This window comes from Homarus americanus, unplaced genomic scaffold (assembly GCF_018991925.1).
Source record: "Homarus americanus isolate GMGI-L3 unplaced genomic scaffold, GMGI_Hamer_2.0 scaffold29924, whole genome shotgun sequence".
Classification (NCBI taxonomy): Eukaryota; Metazoa; Arthropoda; class Malacostraca; order Decapoda; family Nephropidae; genus Homarus; species Homarus americanus.
The window spans coordinates 521278-542107 of NW_024734270.1; the positions used below are offsets into that span (position 1 = coordinate 521278).

The 20830-nt window shown below is 40.5% G+C and overlaps 1 protein-coding gene across 1 annotated transcript; it reads right to left on the reverse strand.

Moving 5' to 3' along the window:
• Positions 1 to 1403: 1403 nt before the first annotated feature.
• Positions 1404 to 20534, reverse strand: LOC121870190 (calcium-activated chloride channel regulator 1-like). The gene is made up of 9 exons (XM_042371947.1): positions 19521 to 20534; positions 9970 to 10530; positions 9258 to 9379; positions 8336 to 8447; positions 7069 to 7893; positions 6531 to 6834; positions 3781 to 4355; positions 3343 to 3481; positions 1404 to 3199 (listed from the first exon to the last, which is right to left on the reverse strand). Exons 1-9 carry the CDS (start codon positions 19710 to 19712, stop codon positions 2409 to 2411), a joined length of 3621 nt encoding a protein of 1206 aa, XP_042227881.1. The 5' UTR covers positions 19713 to 20534; the 3' UTR covers positions 1404 to 2408.
• Positions 20535 to 20830: the final 296 nt, after the last annotated feature.

Genomic DNA, 20830 nt, shown 5'->3' on the forward strand with positions numbered 1-20830 from the left:
CCCTCACTTCACTCACTTGTCTTAGCGCGCTTGTCTCATTCCTTACACCCACTAGCAGTCAACTTGGGGTGCTGTTGGTCTACAAGGCGAGAGTCTGTGTAATTCTGTTTGACGGCCTATACAGTCTGCCAAAAAAGTATCTCAATACTCCACTACTTGAAAGACTTGATAACACTATACGTTTACCAGATAATTAACATGATAGAATATAATTATAAAGATGTCAAATCGGAGTATAATATTAACATTAATATATTATAGAAGATTAATATTAATTAAATCCAAATAAAAAATGAAGTCAGGATATATAATATACTCATTAACTAGACTTTTAAACAATACAAACTAACTAACTACACACTCCAACCACCTGTAATATTTGGCTTGAATAGTTTACTTGTAATATTAGATTTAGATGCTTCCTCTAGGTATAAGCTACAACATTTTCCACATCATATGAACGTGTAACATTATACTCTTTAGACTGCACAACACACGGTATGAAACGTTACCTGATATATTTCTTTCACTGTGCTATTGTTTGTAGTCTTCGATATCGTTCCCAACTCTATCTGTCTGTCTATCTATCTATCTATCTGTCTGTCTGTCTATCTATCTACCTATCTATCTATCTATCTGTCGCAAGTGAGAGCAATGACGTCATAAATGCATTGCAAGTTCGTAGTTTTTATTCTATGTTTATGTTTTTTTTTTGATATGACTTATTATCTCTATTGTTTATTTAGTTCCTTATATATGGTCAAGTGAGACACGAGACGGGTTTGATGTTTCGAGTCATTTTGTGTTCTGTTACTTTGTGATTTGATTGTTGGTTCAAAGATGAAAATGGATTCAGTTATTCGTCGACGACTTTTGAGTCACTTGTGAGCCTAATGAATCACTTGTAAACTCATTGGTTCATTCGAGGAGTAATTGGTTCATTGGAGGATTAACTGGTTCATTCTAGGACTAACTGGTTCATTCGTGGACTAACTGGTTCATTCTAGGACTAACTGGTTCATTCATGGACTAACTGGTTCATTCGTGGACTAACTGGTTCATTCGTGGACTAACTGGTTCATTCTAGGACTAACTGGTTCATTCGTGGACTCTCTTACTCATGTGTTCATAGATCAAACTTTACCATAAGTGCTACAAGGTTTACCTTATGGGAGTATATACGATGCAGAATTAGTTCAGAGGTAAAATACGAGACAGAAGTGCTACTCAGTGTCTCATCTGCACTTGCTGACACACTACACTGAAAGACCTCTGACTTGCCTTGCTGACGCTACACTGAAAGCTATCTCACCTAGCATACTGACGGTACAATAAAGGGCCTCTCATCTGCCCTTGCTGATATACTACACTGAAAGGTATCTCACACATTGAAACAAAACATCCATGTTGTTGTCGTCTCTTTAATGACTAGTGCAAAACACTTTACATGGTCCACTTACTATAGTCGTTCATATCCTTAAAACACAGTAAGAAAATATCGTCAAAGTTGCTCATAATGACACATCTAAATCTACATCTTAGGAAAATCGCAAAAAATCACAGACAGACAATCAGACATATAGACATAACAGATACATCAAGGTGGGTTAACTACCAAATCAGCATCTTAATATGTAATGCACATAATCAGGGCTTTTAAGTTCCATTGGTAATTTGATAGTGTGTATTCCATGTTACAACTACCCATTTCCTTGTTACAATATGTTTACCTTCAGTCTGGGGGGGTTATTTGCACCATTAGCTGAAAGGGATTCCACTAACGATCACCTGATACAGAATTGATGATATTGTTGGTGATTAGAAAATGTATACATGCATATATACTGTAAATATACGTGTGTGTGTGTGTGTTAACACATCAGTTCTAGAAGCATATACATATATTATTTTACACATACAAAAAAAATAATGATTATAGTCTAAATTATATAGATATTTTCTTCTCCGTTTATCACAAAACTATCACAACACACAAAGCCAAAAAATATTGTCTTTATTTTGTCTTCACCTATATTGTCTTCATCTAGTTTTAGCCTTATTTGCCTCTATAGCTTCATTGGTTTTCCCTTAATTGTCTTCACTTTAATTGGCTTATCTAAATTGTCTTCACCTTAATTAACTTCACCTAAATTGTCTTGACCTTAATTGGCTTCAACTTAATTAGCTTCAACATAATTGTCTTCACCTAAATTGTCTTTAACTTAATTGTTTTCACCTTAAAATTCTTCATTCTAATTTTCCTCATCTAAATTACTTTCCCCCTTAATTTCCCTCCACCTAAATTGTCTTCACCTTCACCTTAAGTTCCCCTTGGTCACCTCACACGCGCAGCACAAGAGCATCAATAAAGACTACAAATACACAGACAATATCACATCCGTAGAATATTACACCTGGGTCACGTTGCGGCAGTCACCTTGCGGCAGGTGATGGTGAACTGTGGTAGAGAGGGCGGCGGTGTGGGCGGTGTGGGCGCGAGAGAAGAGATGACTAGTGAGGGGCTCGTCCCAGGTGGTGGCAGTAGCTGTAGTCCTGTATGTGGTGAAGTCGGGTCCTGGGATAGCACAGTGACAAGGTAGGGGTGGCTCTTCGTTTGTACAGATGGGCAGGTACACAGAAGACCCAGGTCCGGCATTCCCAGACGCTGTTGGTGCGTAATGCGTCACCGTCACGTCTGGGAAGGGAGTGTTAAGAGGGGCGCCATCTACCTGATACGCCACCAGTCTCTCCTCACCTGTCTCATTGTGAACTGACAGAGGGCGTTCGTATCCGGGTAGGTGAGTGTTATGGCTCCAAGACTGAACAGAAGGGACGGGTCTAGCGCTCTGTGTCTCTTCAGGAGGAGGTTTCTTCATCATAGGCTCCTGAGGCTCGTGGCTCTCACCTCCATCATCCACATGTAGACTCTCAGCCTTCACCATGGCAATACTATCGTTACAACTGCTACCTGTCTCCATCTTATCATCATCATCATCGTCTTTCTGTTGTTGTTGTAGTTGTTGTTGTTGCTGTTTACGTTTTTTGAGAATGTAACAGTAGCAGTAAGACACCAGTGCAGCCACCACCACCACCAACCCCCCAAGGCTGCCCATGATAAGTGCTAAGTCCTCCAGTCTCACCTCCGACGCCCCTACAGGATGATGACCTGACCCCAGTTCTGACGTCAAGGTGTAATTACCTAAAAGGCCATAAAAAAAAAAATCATGTACAAGACTGACACTTTCTTTATCATTATAACATTGGTGTTTTTATCCAATATATTCATGCATTATTTAGGTTAGGTTAGGAAGTTAGGAATAGTCACTGGAAATACTCCATTACCTGAGGTGGTGAGTGCTGGTTGGGTCCTGGTGGTGATCTCGTAGGTGGTAGGAGGTCTAGGCACCCACAAGGCCGCAATGTTCCCCACACCACCCATGTTACCTGCCTCGTCCACTGCGCGCACACTCAGGTACCACAGCTGACCAACCAGGCACCGGGAGAGACAGATACGCTTGAGTAAATTAGGATCAAACTTAACTTGGCCTAACCTAACCTGGGAAGAGAGTCACATTAATCTACCTTCATCTGTGTCACATAATCTTTAAGTCAAACACGGACATAAGTGAGGCACAAATCGAACTCTGCTAAGATGTTAGGAGGTAATACTCACTGTGATGAGGAGGAGCCTATGAGGAATCTTAACCCAACCATAGGCTCCTTGTGTTAGTGAGTGAGGGAGAGTGAATTGATGAGTGAGGGAGAGTGAATCATACTCACCTCCTCGTATCTGGTAAAGTGAAGGCTGGTGGTGTGGATGGTGCCGGCAGGGAGGGGGTGAGGCAGGCCTGTCAGACGGTCCCCCTGGAATGCTCTCGCCTTCTTCCAGGACGGGGCCACCACAGCCTCGTAATGGTGGGCTCTATCTGTGTCCCAGTCGTCCCCGGGGGCCGTCCAGCGCAGGGAGATCTCGTGTACCGTGTCGTTTACCTCTACACGGAGATCCAATACCCGGGAGGGAGGAATAAGATCGCGGTAAGGGGCTGGTGACATGACCTCCAGGACCCCACTGGTGAGATGCCGCAGGAAGGGTGGGGTGCGGCGGGTGTGGACGTGCGGTAGAGAATGACCGCAACAAGTCTCCTCGCTGTTCCAGGTATCGTGGTAGTGATGGTGGTAGAAGGGGAGATGGAGTGATGGTTTCTTGTACCGGCGCCTGGTAGGAGGTCCCTGAGCTACCACCGCCAGCCCGTTGTTGTAGTCTACGTCAGCACTCAGGAGGTACCGGCCCGGGGAGCCTGGTAGCTGCGGCAGGTACCGGGAATACACTCCGTCTCCTTGTGTAATGTCTGGATCTGTACCACAAAGACCAGGTACACGTCACTTAATTAAGATATACTCAGGTGATAATTAGAAGAAAAATGGTATATCTTATAAGTCCGACACACACACACACACACACACACACTCTCTCTCTCTCTCTCTCTCTCTCTCTCTCTCTCTCTCTCTCTCTCTCTCTCTCTCTCTCTCTCTCTCTCTCTCTCTCGCGGCTGGTCGGAATCAAGCAAGCACAAACGCTCTCCATTTGCAGTTGTTCGTTCATTTAATACCAGACAACACATTACAGTTTCCCCTGATATTCTCTTTCCATAACCAGTCGCCCCCAAAGCTCTGTCTCTGGTATGTTTTGATCACCTCATACGACCTGTCATCAACTGTTAATATATATTTTGTCCATTTTCTATAAACCTTTCTCGTCATCATCTCTAGTCATTTACACTCTTAGTTGATATCCCTCTCTCCCTCCTTCTTATTTAGTCTCTCCTTCCACATCCTTATTGGTCTTACTGTACCCTCTTCTACCCTTTGTCTTCTACATTCCTTATCCCGAGTTTCTCTTCTCATTCTCTCTATATCTCTTCACCATCTTGTCAAACCTTCCTCACTAGTCGGTCTTCTGTCCCACATTTTCTCTCACTTTCTCATTTCCATCTTATTTCCATATTTATTATTCTCTACATCCTCTGCACCCCCACATATTGCACTCAAGCACATGATTTCTCTTGCTTCTAAATTCTCCTCTTTCTCTCCTCTTCCTCTTTCATCCTGAGTCGATGTTTAATATTCCATTATTCCTACAATCATCTTCCTCCTGTAGTTCATAATTGGCCCGGTAGGTGTGGATTAGATTCTCAATACTGATCAATAAGTGACTTACTCCACACATTAACAGGATACGAATCCACGACACAAAAGCCAGTGAACATGTAATCGAACCCATTAATCGAACCCCCTAAAATCAGCTGACGAAACGAATCCCCAACCAACTTGTATTACAGAGGTTTTTCACACAATTACTTCTGGTCAACTGTATTTCCCATTCTTGGTGATACGGTTTCTCTCTCATCAAATATTTCTCAATGTTTGAATCCATTCCTCACTCGTTGCTTCATTCATAGACACACAACTCTCCCACCAGACACTCAAAACAGCTACTTTCTTCCTTTCTTAGTCAATGTACTGTACGAGCATACTTTATAGATCTTAGCTGCTTATTTTTATCATTCTACTAGCGTTCACATTAACTTTTTACTTTCTTCTAAGACAAACATTCATGTACTCATTCACTAGTAGTCGTAATGTTTCGTTTAAGACATTCACTACAGCAGCGCCATCTATATACACCAGCTGAAGGAGATGGACCCTTTGTTTACCTATCACTTATAATACTTTCTTTTGTTGATTTGCTTTTGTTTATTTTTTGCTCAATTTAGCATGTAAGTTGTTGTTGTTGTTGTTGTTATAATTGTTGTTATTGTTCTTATTGTTAATCTCGTTGTTATTGTTTTTGTTTATGTATTTCTGTACTTTAACAACAACAACAATTATCGAAATGTAAAACCTGTATTTAGGAACTGTAGTGTAAACATAGTTAATTTATATTTTGTTTCGCGTTCTATATATTATTTATATTATCATAACAAAATGTATATGAAAAATGAATGTTAAATGGAGAGTTCAGTCATAATAGTTGAAGAGGGGGAATAACATTACTTCAACATTCTTATTAAGTTTGTTATTCTTTTATTTATTTTTTTATACGTAGATGTAGTACAGAGGAAGGACTGATATCAGATTATAATGGGAAGCAAGGGAAGTTGACAGAAAAGCAGATAGAGTGAGGGGAAGACTGACAGGAAGATGTATGTGGGTGAAAAGATGGAAGTATTTCATTTATGTTTAGATGAGGGATGGCTGTTTGGCTGGGACTCGGTTCTCATAGTGTCCAACAGTACCGGGGCATTAGGATTAAGGACCAGTTCTAATGGGCCCCAGTCTTAATGAGCCTATGAGAACCTGGATCTGTTTCGACCTGCAACCGGAGATAGACACCATAAAACAGTCAAGTAACATGGGGTGGTGGGTACAGATAAGAGCACAAGACCTATTTTTTGAGGATGTATGCTCGTGTGGACGTTACTCCTGGATAACGTGAAAGAGAAAGTAACAGAAGTAATAAATAGACTCACCGCCGACGCCGTTGTCCCACAGGTGAAGGAAGATGGGCTGGTAGTCACTGCCTGTAACGTTGGTGCCTAGTCTGTGGATCTTGGCCACCACACGGGCGTTGATGATGGGCGCCACGCCAGCCTTTACCTCAGCGTAGACCACCACGGGCGTCGACGGGTCAGAGGAGTTGATGAGTTGAGCTCCAGCGCTGGTCCAGAGCCGCGCCTGAAGACCCGCCGAGGAGTTTTGTTTGGCTGTGACCTGCACGTACAGGCCTTGGTGGGAGTCAGCGCAGTTCTCTACGCTGTACGTCCACAGTCCGCGCTGTTGAGGGCAAAGATATTACACTGGTAGGTCGAGAAGTGTATACAAGTATCTCATGTGTAATATGTATACAGTGTTTGTGAGTTCCGTAACTTTCTACAGTAGTGAGAATATTTACGTAAGAGCATCCCGAGTAACACTGGTGGTATTATCTTCTCTCTTGCTCTGTAAAATTATATACACATTATGCAGTACTTATGAATGGTCGTTACAGTGACTGAACACTTAGCTCACCTCAGCCTTCTCCAGGTTGATGAAGATCATGTTGACGTCACCATCCTCCTCCTGTATGTTGACGGAAGCGATCTTATGGCCAGAAGGCGCCGTCAGCTGGATGCTGTTGCCCACGTGGTTAAGGTCGTAGTAGTAGATAGAGAAGCGAGCGTCGGGTCCCAGCGAGTCGTCCAACGCGAAGGTTCCAGCGGACATGGAGGCAATTCCTCCCGGGTAGGCTGTGTTGTGCACCAGTACTGGGGCTCCCGGGGCTGACGCGGGGGCATTCTGCTGGACCAGTGCTAAGAGGGCGTCCATTAAAGCCACCATCATCTTCACCTTCGAGTCATTACCAACACCTTCGTCCATAACGGTGAAAATGGATCCTCCTGTTGCCTCCACTAGAGTATGGAGGGCGTGAGAGGCAGCCGCAGCAGCTCCCCGACGCTCCGTCAGTGGATACAGCACAACGTTCATCCTCAAGTGGTACTGATTCACCAAGTGATGCATCCTGTCCACGTCCAGGTGAGTAGTTGGACCTGAGCCTGTAGTGATGAAGATGACCGTACCGCCATCAGCACCTCTCCTGCCCTTTGCGTTCAGTAGCCTGAGGGCCTCCTGCAGCCCACAGAGAATACACTTCTGGGTTTCAGGATTCGGTGATGTGTTACGAGGTAAAGATGAGCCAACCCGTTGTCTCATATCTGATTCTTGGCTCTCTACGACGGTGAGGGGAGCCACCGTCAGGGCCACCGAGCTGAAGGTCACCACGCCCACCTGAGCTCCGGCCGGTACGTCGTAAACCACAACACGTCGCATCGCCTTCCTCAGGTACTCCCATCGTCGCTGTTAATAAACCCACCAACAAACAGGTCATCGTCAACAAACATTATCATCACACCTCACCTCACCTCACCTCACCTCTAAATATTATGTTCACTTCAGTAGCCAAGACTATGACAAATATAATTGATGACACTTATTATAGAACTTAAATCTATATATTACCGATGATAAGCTCCATAACAAAGTCTTTCTGCAGTGAGTCACCGGAAGCATAGACACGGACGGATGACTGAACAACATAGACACACGGACGGATGAACTGAACAACATAGACACGGACGGATGACTGAACAACATAGACACACGGACGGATGACTGAACAACATAGACACGGACGGATGACTGAACAACATAGACACACGGAAGGATGAACTGAACAACATAGACACACGGACGGATGACTGAACAACATAGACACGGACGGATGAACTGAACAACATACCTGTAGGTTCATGGTAGCAGTGTTCTCGATAACGAAGACGTAACGAGGGTTGGCCTGCTGTACAAACATTAACACGGGCTCTAAGTTCCTATTACTGCTGCTGGCTGCGTTACTGTTGGGCCAAACCAGAGAGAGTAATCATTATGTGAACACTGACTAGACACCTACTAACTTACAGTACTCAGTTACAGTACTAAATTACAGTACATTACCTCTCTGACAAATTATTACATAACCTTTGTGACACGAGCAAGAAAATTACCAGTACTTAAGGAATTACCAGTTTTAATGGGAAAAATATTCGAGTTGAAGAAATGGGAAATGGGAATAATTTGATAATAAAAAAGAATGAGAAATATTAACATTATTTTTCATGTATATTTGAACTTATTAATATCCACATAAGGAACTTTTATCGGAAGCTTATTCGACAGTTTGTATACATAAATTATCACCTGTATGTATGTATGTATGTATGTATGTATGTATGTATGTATGTGGATAATAATGGAGAGGGAAATAGAGAGAGGAATAACAGGGACTTCGAGGTGTATATAGTAAAGGAACTTCATGCGTATTGTTTGCGTTAAATCAGCTGATGGTGGAGAGGAGGAGGGGAGACAGGGGTGGTGTGTTGACATAGAGTAAAGCTTTACGAACACAGTGGAGAGGTCTGCTAGTTTCTGGTATGTAGCGATGGTTAGCAGGGGAAGTAAATAAAATGAAATAAAGTGGTAAAAGTTGATAGTTAGATAGATATTTATTCATTAAAATCCCCATACAGGTTCACAGCTGGGTGATGCGAACCATTGAGCCTTAGGATAGGAAGTGAGCATTTTGTCCACTCTGCCATCGTATGTCTGAATGAGATGACTCGTATATGATCATCTCTTCTCAGTCATAAAATACAAACATGACTTACCGTCCGCCTACGAAGTCCTGCGTCTGGCGAATGATCTGCCAGGCTGAGCGACCACCACACAACGAGTTATGTTTGGTGGGTGCAACGTGTGTGTGAGTGTTGTCCGTACAGAAGAGTCGAACCTGTCGAGACACACACACACACACACACACGATTACAACATATGTTTATAGGTTAAATTATAACGTGAGATTTAGTTAAAGAATACAATTTACGAGAAAGCAATCTTATGTCAACTGTTAAAATGATAAAATAAAAATCCTTTAAAAACAACGATATATAGTAAATTGATATATAAAAACTAGCCCCGTGAGGTAAAATATTCGCTATAAATGGTATTGTTTCTGATTATTTGGCATTTGAAGAAACTTAATGACCTTTGTATAGAATTTATGTGAGATGATAATGAATCAGAATTATTACATTACTCTTTCATGTCTATTACATATGTGCTGTATGTGGAGATGATAATGCCATAATTTTGTCACTATAGTACAGTATATGGACATTACTACACGTGTGTTGTATCACTAAATGACAAGGTTAAGTAGTAGACTGTATGTACATTTGTATTCATTTTTTGGATTTAGACATTAATTTTAGGACATTCTGATCACTTGGATATTATTATACCTGTACAGTATAGCTAAGTCTATGTTTGTATTTATATTTCTGACTAAATTATAGAAATATTGAAGAGTTGGTTACTTACGGTGGGAAGGTGAGGGAAGGCGAGGAGAGAGGCGCTGAGGTGGTTGTTTGTGTACAGGTCAGGAGTGAAGGAACACCCGGGCTGGGATGGGTCACAGATCCTGCCTCGCACTGCTCCGTCAGCACACCCCGTCGCCGCCCACTGATGGGTGTTGGGGTCACGGAATGTGGGCGGGTATAGAGGATCGTGGGCGTGACCCCGTTCGTCAAACACTCCCCACCTAAACTTGGCCCACTCTGCTAACAGGAGCCTGGCAGCGTGGGCGTGAGAGCCATTACCCGCCGCTCGTAGGAAGTCTCCACCCACCTGTATAAAGTCCCCCTGGCGGCCACAACCTTGACTCTGCTGTGTCCATGGCCGTGAGCCGAAGCCAGGATGAGGCGCCGTGACGCGGATGTGGCCCTCTGTTGGCCAGGAGGAGTACATAAGGGGCGAGAAGAGCGAGCAGGTGAGGGAAGGTGAGGTCCTCCAGGCCCGAGGTAGAGTGACTGTCACCTCCCGGAGTGACGCCCGACCATCAGTGGCTGACCACAGCTGACTGGACAGCTCCCGCAACACAGCCTGTCAACGATAACACACACAGTGACAACAACAACACAGTGACAACAACAACACAGTGACAACATCAACACAGTGACAACAACAACACAGTGACAACAACACAGTGACAATAACACACAGTGACAACAACGACACAGTGACAACAACATACCCTTTCAGTGACATCATATACTGCCAACGATAAAAATATTCTGTCAGATACAATACACTAGACCTTTGACATCCCTCGTCTCATTACTACATTATCACACCCTCCTTCACCTCTTCCTCCTCCCCTTCCTTCCCCTCCCCCCTCTCTCCCCCCTCCCCCCTCCTCCCCCTCCTCCTCGTCAGTCTCTCCAGCAATCGGTTTAATGAACTCCTCAACAGCCGACGATCCGATAGCACCCGAAGTGATTACTGGTTTTTTTTTCATTCTCACCATTGACTCCACATGTTCCATTTCATCAAAGGACACACACACACACACACACACACACACACACACACACACACACACACACACACACACACACACACACACACACACACACACACACACACACACACCAATAGGAACGTAGATAGCCTAAAGGGTGTAGACAGATGGATTTACAGACATCAACAGGTGTGTCAACAATCAGATAAAACAGGAAAAGACAGAGAGACCAACAGGAAGACAAAAACAGATAAAACAAACAGGCAGAATTAATAACCAGACAGACAATTACCCAGACAGAACACAGACAAACAGACATTTATATACCCCTTAATAAATGGACCCCTTTTCTTTCCCAGTCAATCTTCCACTCCAGCCAGTAAGATTTATTATAGAAAACGAGGAAGCCTTTTTGAGACTTTTATGGGATACTTAACTCAGAATTAAAAGGCTGTTAAGTCTCCGTAAGATCTCCAAAAGCATTGATCAAGACTCTCTCGGGATTTCTTCATATTCTTGGTATTAATTAATATTTTAAAAGCGTCCATTAACGAGAGAGATTTTTACCCCAAGACTGACACAATTCGTCGGCTTGGTAAAAAAAAAAATTATGAGATTACGTTATTATTATTATTATTATTGTTATTATTTTTGTATTATTATTATTATTATTATTATTATTATTATTATTATTATTATTATTATTATTATTATTATTATTATTATTAGGGTAAAGATATAGATAATGTAAATAAATCCTTTTGCTCATCATAGGTTATAAATTCCCACTGCTGGGTAGTACGAGTCAATGCAGGAACTACATTCTCACAGACATCATCCAGGTGTCACGACATGCTACAGGTATTAGGAGTTAACCCCTTGTGTACGGGGTCGCCTCTAAGCTAAATAAAATCGTTTATTAGCCAAATAAAATATTAAAAGTGGCATCCCGTAATGAAGGAGTTAAGTACTGGTGGTAATTACTTGTTTGCCACCTGTAAGGGACTTTTCGGTTCGGTTAGGTTAGGTAGATAAAGCGAATCTGTTTTTGTGGAGTTATTGTGTTAGTAAGTGGCGTCTAGTTATCCTTGCTTGAGTTAACTGAGGAGCGTGTAATATATATATATATATATATATATATATATATATATATATATATATATATATATATATATATATATATATATATATATATATATATATATATATATATATATATATATATATATATATATTCTTTTCCAATTGTGTGTACTCGAACCTGGTATCCTGATGAGTTAGATGCTTTCTGAATCCCTTGAGCACGATGATTTAACCCCATAAGAGACATGTCATCTTGCTCAGGTGAATAAGACATTGCATTCAGGGGTTAAGACATTGTAGCTAGGGGTTAAGACATTGCATTCAAGGTTAAGACATTGTATTCAGGGGTTAAGACATTGTTTTCTAGGGGTTAAAATGTATTTCTCAGTGAGCTAATTTCAGTGTGTTCATTGTATTAGTATTGTATTTCAGAGACTGTAATTACATGCTACTGTAATCCCCCACCTCCCCATAACAGAATACATCACAGTACAGTAGAATCACCGTTAATTTTGATTCTACATCGCCATTTAAGAGCAAAAAATTTACCCATACGACCTTTTGCGAACTCATCGTTTTATCGCAAGTTAAGTAACTGAAACACGTTCTTACATCACCATTTACGAGGGAATTATAACTCTCAAGGATATATTTCTATATCTTAGCTCAAGTGAGATAGATAAACACATTTATAAATCATCCAGGGCAGTAAAATATCAAGGAAGAGAACTTTTGAAAATCGGCGCCAAATATACCATGAAAACCCAAGTAGAGAGTTTCACGGAATAGCTCACAGATGGCGCACTAGGCTGGGCTGATTATGGGTTTGTAGACTAAGAAAACACAATGACTTATTAACACCAAAGAGAAGTTGTCTCCTTGAGGAATTGACTTTTGAAAGGGAGAGAGAGGAAGGGGGGGCAGGGCAGGATAAGTCTTGCACACTATTCTCTCTCTTACTCTCGCTCAGTTCATGCGGTAAATGCGCTTTTCTCGGAGCTTTGTAGAATCAGAATCAGAACTTCTATTGAGAAACGAAGTGACAAGTCAAAGATTCAGGAATATAGTCATTTTCAAATAATCTTCTTCAATAGGTTACTTATACATTAAGGATTTGTTGTCCACAATTTCATAACTGTTTAATTACTTGATCAAACGACATCTCAATAATTTTAATTACCTTTCTAACGCTAATTACCTTTCTAACACTAATTACTCGCCGTCTATGGTTTTTCGAGGTCATGTTTTGGCGTTTGTGTGTTATTCTGGATGTATATAATCATCATATATTGATATTTAAAGTGTCTAACTCCTTAATGAAACGTCAAATTGATTCAATGACCTCGTGTTACCACTAACCTAACCTATCCTAACCCAAACTAACCTATCCTAACCCAACCTAACCTAACTTAACCTAACCTAACCTAACCTACTCTGCTTCCATCTCCTCTACACCATCCTAAATCCTCCACCTTCCTTATCTACCATTGTTTCTTCACGTCATTTACTTCCCTTGTCTTCCTCCTCTCCTCCCCTTCATCTCTCGATCTCGTATCCTCCCTCTCTTCTTACCCTTCTTCCTTCTCCCTTCCTTACTCCATCCTTCCCCTACCATCTCTCTCCTTTCTTCCTCCTTCATCCTCTCCTTCTCTCTCCTTCACACTCCTCCATCTTTCAGTCTCGTATACTTTTCTTCTTTCTTCAACCTTCCTTACTCTATCCATCCTTCCCGTACCTCTGTCTCTCTCCTTCCCTTCCTTCCCGTACCTCTGTCTCTCTCCTTCCCTTCCTTCCCGTACCTCTGTCTCTCTTCTTCCCTTCCTTCCCGTACCTCTGTCTCTCTCCTTCCCTTCCTTCCCGTACCTCTGTCTCTCTCCTTCCCTTCCTTCCCTTCCTTCTTCCTCACCCCAGGTATTGATTGTAGCAACGCTCAGGTCGACGTCATGCTGAAACACACTATCCCCTGAGAGGGCTTCCTTGGGGAGAGACAATTGGAAAACTCGTGAGCTACTTAACTAAGGGGCGTGTCTTCAATAGAGAAACACACGTATGCACACCAGTTGGTCGTTCTTGTAAACAGGGCGTAAGAACTAAGAGAATTATAGAATGTGTGTGTGTGTGTGTGTTAAAGTTGCAGTTCTGTCGAGATGTGAAGAGCTAGAACTCCAAGTAGACAATGGTGAGAATGTTGAGGAGGAGAAACGCACGTACGTACACCAGTTGGTCGTTCTTGTCAACACGGTGTAAGAACTGGGTATTGTAGTTCTGTCGAAAAAGTGAAGAGAACTTTGAAAATAAATAATAAGAATTTCAAATATGAACGCCAATGGTACTGTAGTTCGTTTAAATAGTTTGTAAGAACTGAGAAATACAAAATATGGATTGAAAGTTGTTTATCTATCAAGAAAACGTAAACATCTAAGAAAACAATATGACGAACTGGAACACACAATAGAAAGTCTTGTAAACAATAGAAGCATCTGTACTCTCTCACTACAACACCTGTACTCAAATCACAGAAGTTAGTATTAACCTCTGTACCTGCATACCTAAAAGGGTGAAGGGTCCTGATGGAGTCATTCTACCAGGAAACATTCTCCTTCTTCAGGCAGGTCATCGTCCACACAGCTTGGTAATGGTCCTCTGTATATTTACGCCTCACACACTTAAACAAGCTGGCTTTTGTCCCTTGAGATTGTGTCAAGAGTATTATTGTATGTGTCTACCGATGTTGTGTTTATATATGGACTTATACTGTTACGTACATACATTCATACAATACACACACACACACACACACACACACACACACACACACGGATGGAAATTGAAAGTTTAATTGAGGGGTTTTGTTATTCGAAAATAAAAGTGTTCAGTAGTTATTTATTTTTTGTAGGATATTAGAGGATGGAAAAAGCTTCTGGTTTTTTTTTTTTACTTCTTTTGAAATGTTGAAGACTTGTTTGCATAATCGCATTTGCCGACACAACAAAGGCGACAGTTGTAAATCTCGCTGAGTCGTGGTGTTTATTCGACGACTTAAAGGTGCTAAATAAAATGAAAACAATGAAAAGGGTGAAATTAGATAATGGAAAAGGGTATAAAATATACAGAGGTAAATCTTGATTGAAAATTACCTTCACGATGGTCAGGAGGAGAGGGACTGTTTATGTATGTATGTACGTATGTGGTGTAATGGTCAGCATGCTCTCCTCGCAAGCGAGAGGACCCGGGTTCGATCCCCGGGCAAGGTGAAACTATGACTAGTTTTCTTACGTAATTTGCCTCTGTCTACCCAGCAGTAATTGGGGACCTGGATGTTAATTGATTTGCGTATCGTGTTCCGGGGTAATGGTTAGCCAGTGCAGTTGGCGAGTTGTCCGGTCTTCTGGGACTATTCCTTGACACTAAGTCATGCAACCGTTAACTTAGGGTGTGGTTGTTGTGTTGGCGACAGCTTCTACACCTTAAACAAATTCACTTTTTGGTGACCCTTGGGCCGGCCATCCTCGTTACACGAGGGGCAACCATTATTATTATTATGTGTATGTATGTATGTATGTATGTATGTATGTATGTAGACAATGAATACGTGTCCATGTATGCGTGTACTTTATGTTATTACCGAATACATCCATACAAATTATTAATGAATAGTGACAATATCAGTCATTCATCTTGATTACAAAACAGGTTACAGGAGATTATACTCGCACCTATAACTCAAACCGTTGACAAAATATATGACCACTCTTTTATTACGCTGAAAATAATTTATTTGCTATAAAACTGTTATTTTATCGTTAGTCATGTGCATATAATCATACACACAGTACATGCGTCATACAATCATACATCACATACAACATACATTCATACACACCACAAACATAATAAAATCAAGCGAGTTTTAATAATTTTACGTGAGAATCTCTTAACACACCCAACGAAGCCCGTGTGTGTGTGTGTGTGGGTCAAACATCTGGTTCTTTCTGTCTCTAGTGTAAACAAATATAATTAATCAACCAAAACCTAACCAAAACTAAACCATATATAGGATCATTAGGTTAAATTTGGTTAGTTTAGGTTAGGTTTTGTTAGTTCGTATCAGTGGTCCTGTTCGTGGTACTTTTCCAACAATACTCGTCATTATACCTTTCCCAACACTCCCACACAACTCTTAACATATCGAGTCACAACCAAGTAACGAAAACAATCAAATTCTGGTCAAGTTAAAAAGTTGTTATCACCGTTTAAGGTCATTTTAGGCTGAGGTTGTAGTTGTAAAGTGTTATTATGTCTGTTGTGGATTATGTTGTGTTTCTGTTAGTTTCTGTTAGTTTCTGTTGGTTTGTGCTGCTTTCTTTCGGTTTCTGTTGTATATTTTGTTGTCTTTCTGTTGTATTCTGTTGGCTTCCGTTGTCTTTCTGTTAGTTAGCTTGAGACCCCGACATGGTGTTCTGTGTTAGGTCTCACGTCTGGTGCTGGCAGAGGCAATTTCTCTTCTCTGTTACTGTTCATTGAAAGATACTTTTTTTTTTCCATAAATAAGACCACAAATACAGCCAACAAGTACAGGTACAGTCATGAACAAGCGGTTGACGTCAGTATTACAGAGGTGATGATTTTAAATTAGAGAGAGAGAGAGAAAGAGAAGCGTAAATGAGTATCAATTTACATCAAGCTATTTACACTGAGAGTATAAATTTACATAAACATTACTTAATCTCAAGCTATTGACATGAAAAACACTCTACTACTACTACTTAACCTCAAGCCGTTTATCTTAATGAGCTGCTGATATCATTAGTTCGAACAGATAACTTATTCGAAGCTTTATTACTAATGCCTTCAAAAGCTAAATTGGTTCGGTAAATTCATCTGAAGCTAAAATGAGATCATGCCTGGATTTCAAAAGCTTTATTTATGGTCATATCTATTGCTTACTTATTTTCATCTATTAAACTAATTAATTAACCTATTTTGTCTAAACTTATGACTGAAATAGGCCAATGACATACCTATTTTTACCCATTTCTTACAAAAATAATAATAAATGAAAAGAAAACTATATCGTTTATCAATCTGTCGTAAGGAAAATAGTATGACATTCTAACTTTACTCTCTGGTCACTCAACTCCTTGTAAATAAGCCATGATAATGATGTTTCTATAATACATTGTCATGAACTTTGAGAAATAGGTTTAAAAATATATATAACTGCTACAGAGTGCTCCAATTGCTAACGCCAGTGTGTGTGGTGTGTGTGGTGTGTGTGTGTGTGTGTGTGTTGTGGCGCCTCTGAAGGTCACGAAAGTGGATACATAATTATACATATACATTAAGTTAAGAACATTATTATACATATACATACAGATTATGAATATTATTAAACGTATACATATAAATTAGATATATTATTCAAGTCCTCTCTTCTCTCTGATCCTCTTACGCCCCTACATACATAGATACATACATACATACATACATACATACATACATACATACATACATAGTCATATATATAGATGGTAATAATAACCACTCCATTACCGTGACCTCGTTAGTAATTACTGCTAAATATAACCAGTATTAATAATCACCGTAGGAACTTGACTCCTCCTTCTCCCCTCCCCCCGCAAGGAGACTCACAACCTCCTTATACTGACTCACAGCCACCTTATACTGACTCACAACCACCTTATACTGACTCACAACCTCCTTATACTGACTCACAACCTCCTTATACTGACTCACAGCCACCTTATACTGACTCACAACCACCTTATACTGACTCACAACCTCCTTATACTGACTCACAACCTCCTTATACTGACTCACAACCACCCCCGACATCACAACCCTTATACTGCCTTAACATCAACAGTTGTAGTTAAAGCTGCGTTAGTGAGGTAGTTCTTGGTCGTTTCCTGAGGGACCAGAGGGTAGTTAAGGTCGTATGGCATAAGTTAACCTGGGACCCAGATGACACATTTCCCTAATCAGTCAGTGGAATAGTCAGTCAGTCAGTGGAATAGTCAGTCAGTCAGTGGAATAGTCAGTCAGTAAGTATAAGAAAATAAAATAGTCAAAGAAACAGTCACCCAGTTAGTTAGTCAAAGAAACAGTCACCCAGTTAGTTAGTGAAAACAGTCAGCCAATCATCTACTTAGTTATTCAATCAGTTAATCAATCAATCATTCATTTAATCAGTCCGTCAGTCAGTCTTTCAATTAATTACCAAATTAGCTAATCATTCAGTCACCCAATTAGCTAATCATTCAGTCACCCAATCAGTTAGTCATTTAGTCATCTATTCAGTCATTCAACCATTCAGTCAATCATTCAGTCATTCAACCATTCAGTCATTCAACCATTCAGTCATTCAGTCAGTCAATCATTCAGTCATTCAATCATTCAACCATTCAGTCATTCAATCATTCCATCATTCAATCATTCAGTCATTCAATCATTCAGTCATTCAGTCATTCAACCATTCCGTCATTCAATCATTCAGTCATTCAACCATTCCGTCATTCAGTCAATCATTCAGTCATTCAGTCAACCATTCAGTCGGCTCAACCAGGAAAATCATTCACACAGCTAAAATGACATATGTAAATTCATTAACAAGTAAGACTAATCCCCCTCGCCTGCTAGACTCTCTCTCTCTCTTATAACTGGACAGAAATTCGGGAACGTGAATATATAATGTAAATACACTCCCAGATTTCCAATACAACTTGAATTCATTAATAAATATGTGTATTACTCCGCCTGTTGGTGCTCTATTCACTAGTTGTATGAATGAGTTGGTTCTGGCCTAAACGGTGGTCGAAATGAGCCCTCAATTTGGTTTAAGGTCGGTATTAGTAGATCCCTAACCTAATTTAACTTAATCTGGTCTAGTCTAACACGATTTAATCTATCCCGATTTAACCTGACACGACTTAATCTAATCTAACCTAATCTGACATAACTCAACCTCAACTAATCTAACTGGATGTAGTCAAACTCGACCTAACCTAACCTTACTTCATCTAACCTAACCTGATTTAACCTTAATTAACATAACCTACCCTAACTTATCCCACTTTAACCATTAGGTCTAGGCCCCATCATTATTGGTGAGGCAAGATTAGGTTGGGGCCTGGTAGGACTGGGGGCCCTATTAGATCTTGGGCCTTTTTAACTAGTAATTTGTCGTTTGGAAGAGATCTATGGAAGCTTTTGTGATTTCATTATTATTATTGTTATTATTATTATTATTGTTATTATTGTTATTATTATTATTATTATTATTATTATTATTATTATTATTATTATTATTATTATTATTATTATTATTATTATTATTGCTGGAAGGTGTAAAATACACATCAATAAAGTTGTTTACTCTCTTCATAGAAGTATATCCTCTCCTGACGTGGCCACACAAACTCCAACAAAACTCTTCATTGATAACAATATACAACGTTTAATATCTTACCTTAAGTCCGTGAATAACATGGCTACAGTGCTCTTGCTGTATGTGGTCACTGATAGACACAACAACACCCTCGTATCCGTTGTTCACTAATTTCAGGTCACCGTCCAGCCCTCTGACGTGACCTAACAGCATCACCAAGGTAGCGAGGGCCACCACCACCACCACTACCACCACCTCCACCCTGGTTTTCATGTCCTTGACCCACGTCCATCAAGTCCATCTCAGGACTTGAACTTACAAAAGAATTATAGGATTTCTCATTTAGTTGTTTACTGTAGGTTTCCAAGGTGTAATATTGGCTGCTAGGCTCTGTTAGTGACTTCCAGGGTTTGTTAGAAGCTTCCAGGATTTGTTAGAGGTTTTCCAGGATATGTTAGTGACTCCCAGGATTTGTTAGAAGGTGCCAGGATTTGTTAGAAGCTTCCAGGATTTGTTAAAGGCTTCCAGGAGAACTTTACTAACTGTATCAGGGTTCTTATATCTTAATGTTGAGCTTTCCAGGAAGAATTATTGATATACCAAAATTACTTATGTCTTCCATGATAATTTTTTTTTTCCCGTGAACTCATTAATTTTCTCCCATCTTGATTCCTAGTCTTCCGTCAATGTCTTTCAGGAACTATGTGTCTTCCGGAATTATGAATCAGTGTCTTCCAGGAATCAGTGAGACCTTCCAGTACCTTGCAGAGTTTTAATACTCCTTTATGAGACAACAATAACCGAGGGAAAAAAGTTACTCTTCTAACAAGTAAGTAACAATGTCGGTGATCAAGTTTCCAAATCACAACTGTTGCCCAAAGTTCTTGAAGGAGGTGCTTACGTCTTTACACAAACTTATGCGCTTTGTCACCTTAAACATCACCTTCAGTATACAGTAATACGATTAATAAATATTTCTTTAATGCTGCTGAAACATTATATCAAAATGGGTGAGATGGAAAACGAGGGTGATATATAAAGTCTCTGGCTCACGAGGAAGTCTTCTGGCAGGAGCGAAATCGTAGCCCGTCCAGCTTCCAGCGAGGCAGCAGGCCAACTGTGAGCACAAGGCCCCGAGGCTGCTGCTGCTGCTGCTGTTGTTGTCACTGCTGCTGCTGCTGCTGCTGCTGCTGCTGTAATTTTAGTTGTTAGTGTTTAATAGTTGTTTCCATGCTAATAGTTTTAACCAGCTGTTGTTGTTGTTGTTGTCGTCACTGCCCGTTCTGTTATTGTTATTGTTCTCGCTATAATTGGCACAGGTGTTTAAATACTGGCGATTAATTTCTTTCAGACATGCATTAAAATTGTCCTTTATTTAACATTCGTCCTGA

Excerpts from the sequence above, each read along its gene's own strand:
- LOC121870190 (XM_042371947.1), bottom strand. The coding sequence starts at position 19,712 with ATGAAAACCAGGGTGGAGGTGGTGGTAGTGGTGGTGGTGGTGGCCCTC. Across the intron at positions 8,448-9,257 it reads CAGGACTTCGTAGGCGGACG|TAACGCAGCCAGCAGCAGTA; the intron begins GTAAGTCATGTT and ends TTGGCCCAACAG. Across the intron at positions 4,356-6,530 it reads GTGGGACAACGGCGTCGGCG|ATCCAGACATTACACAAGGA; the intron begins GTGAGTCTATTT and ends TTTGTGGTACAG.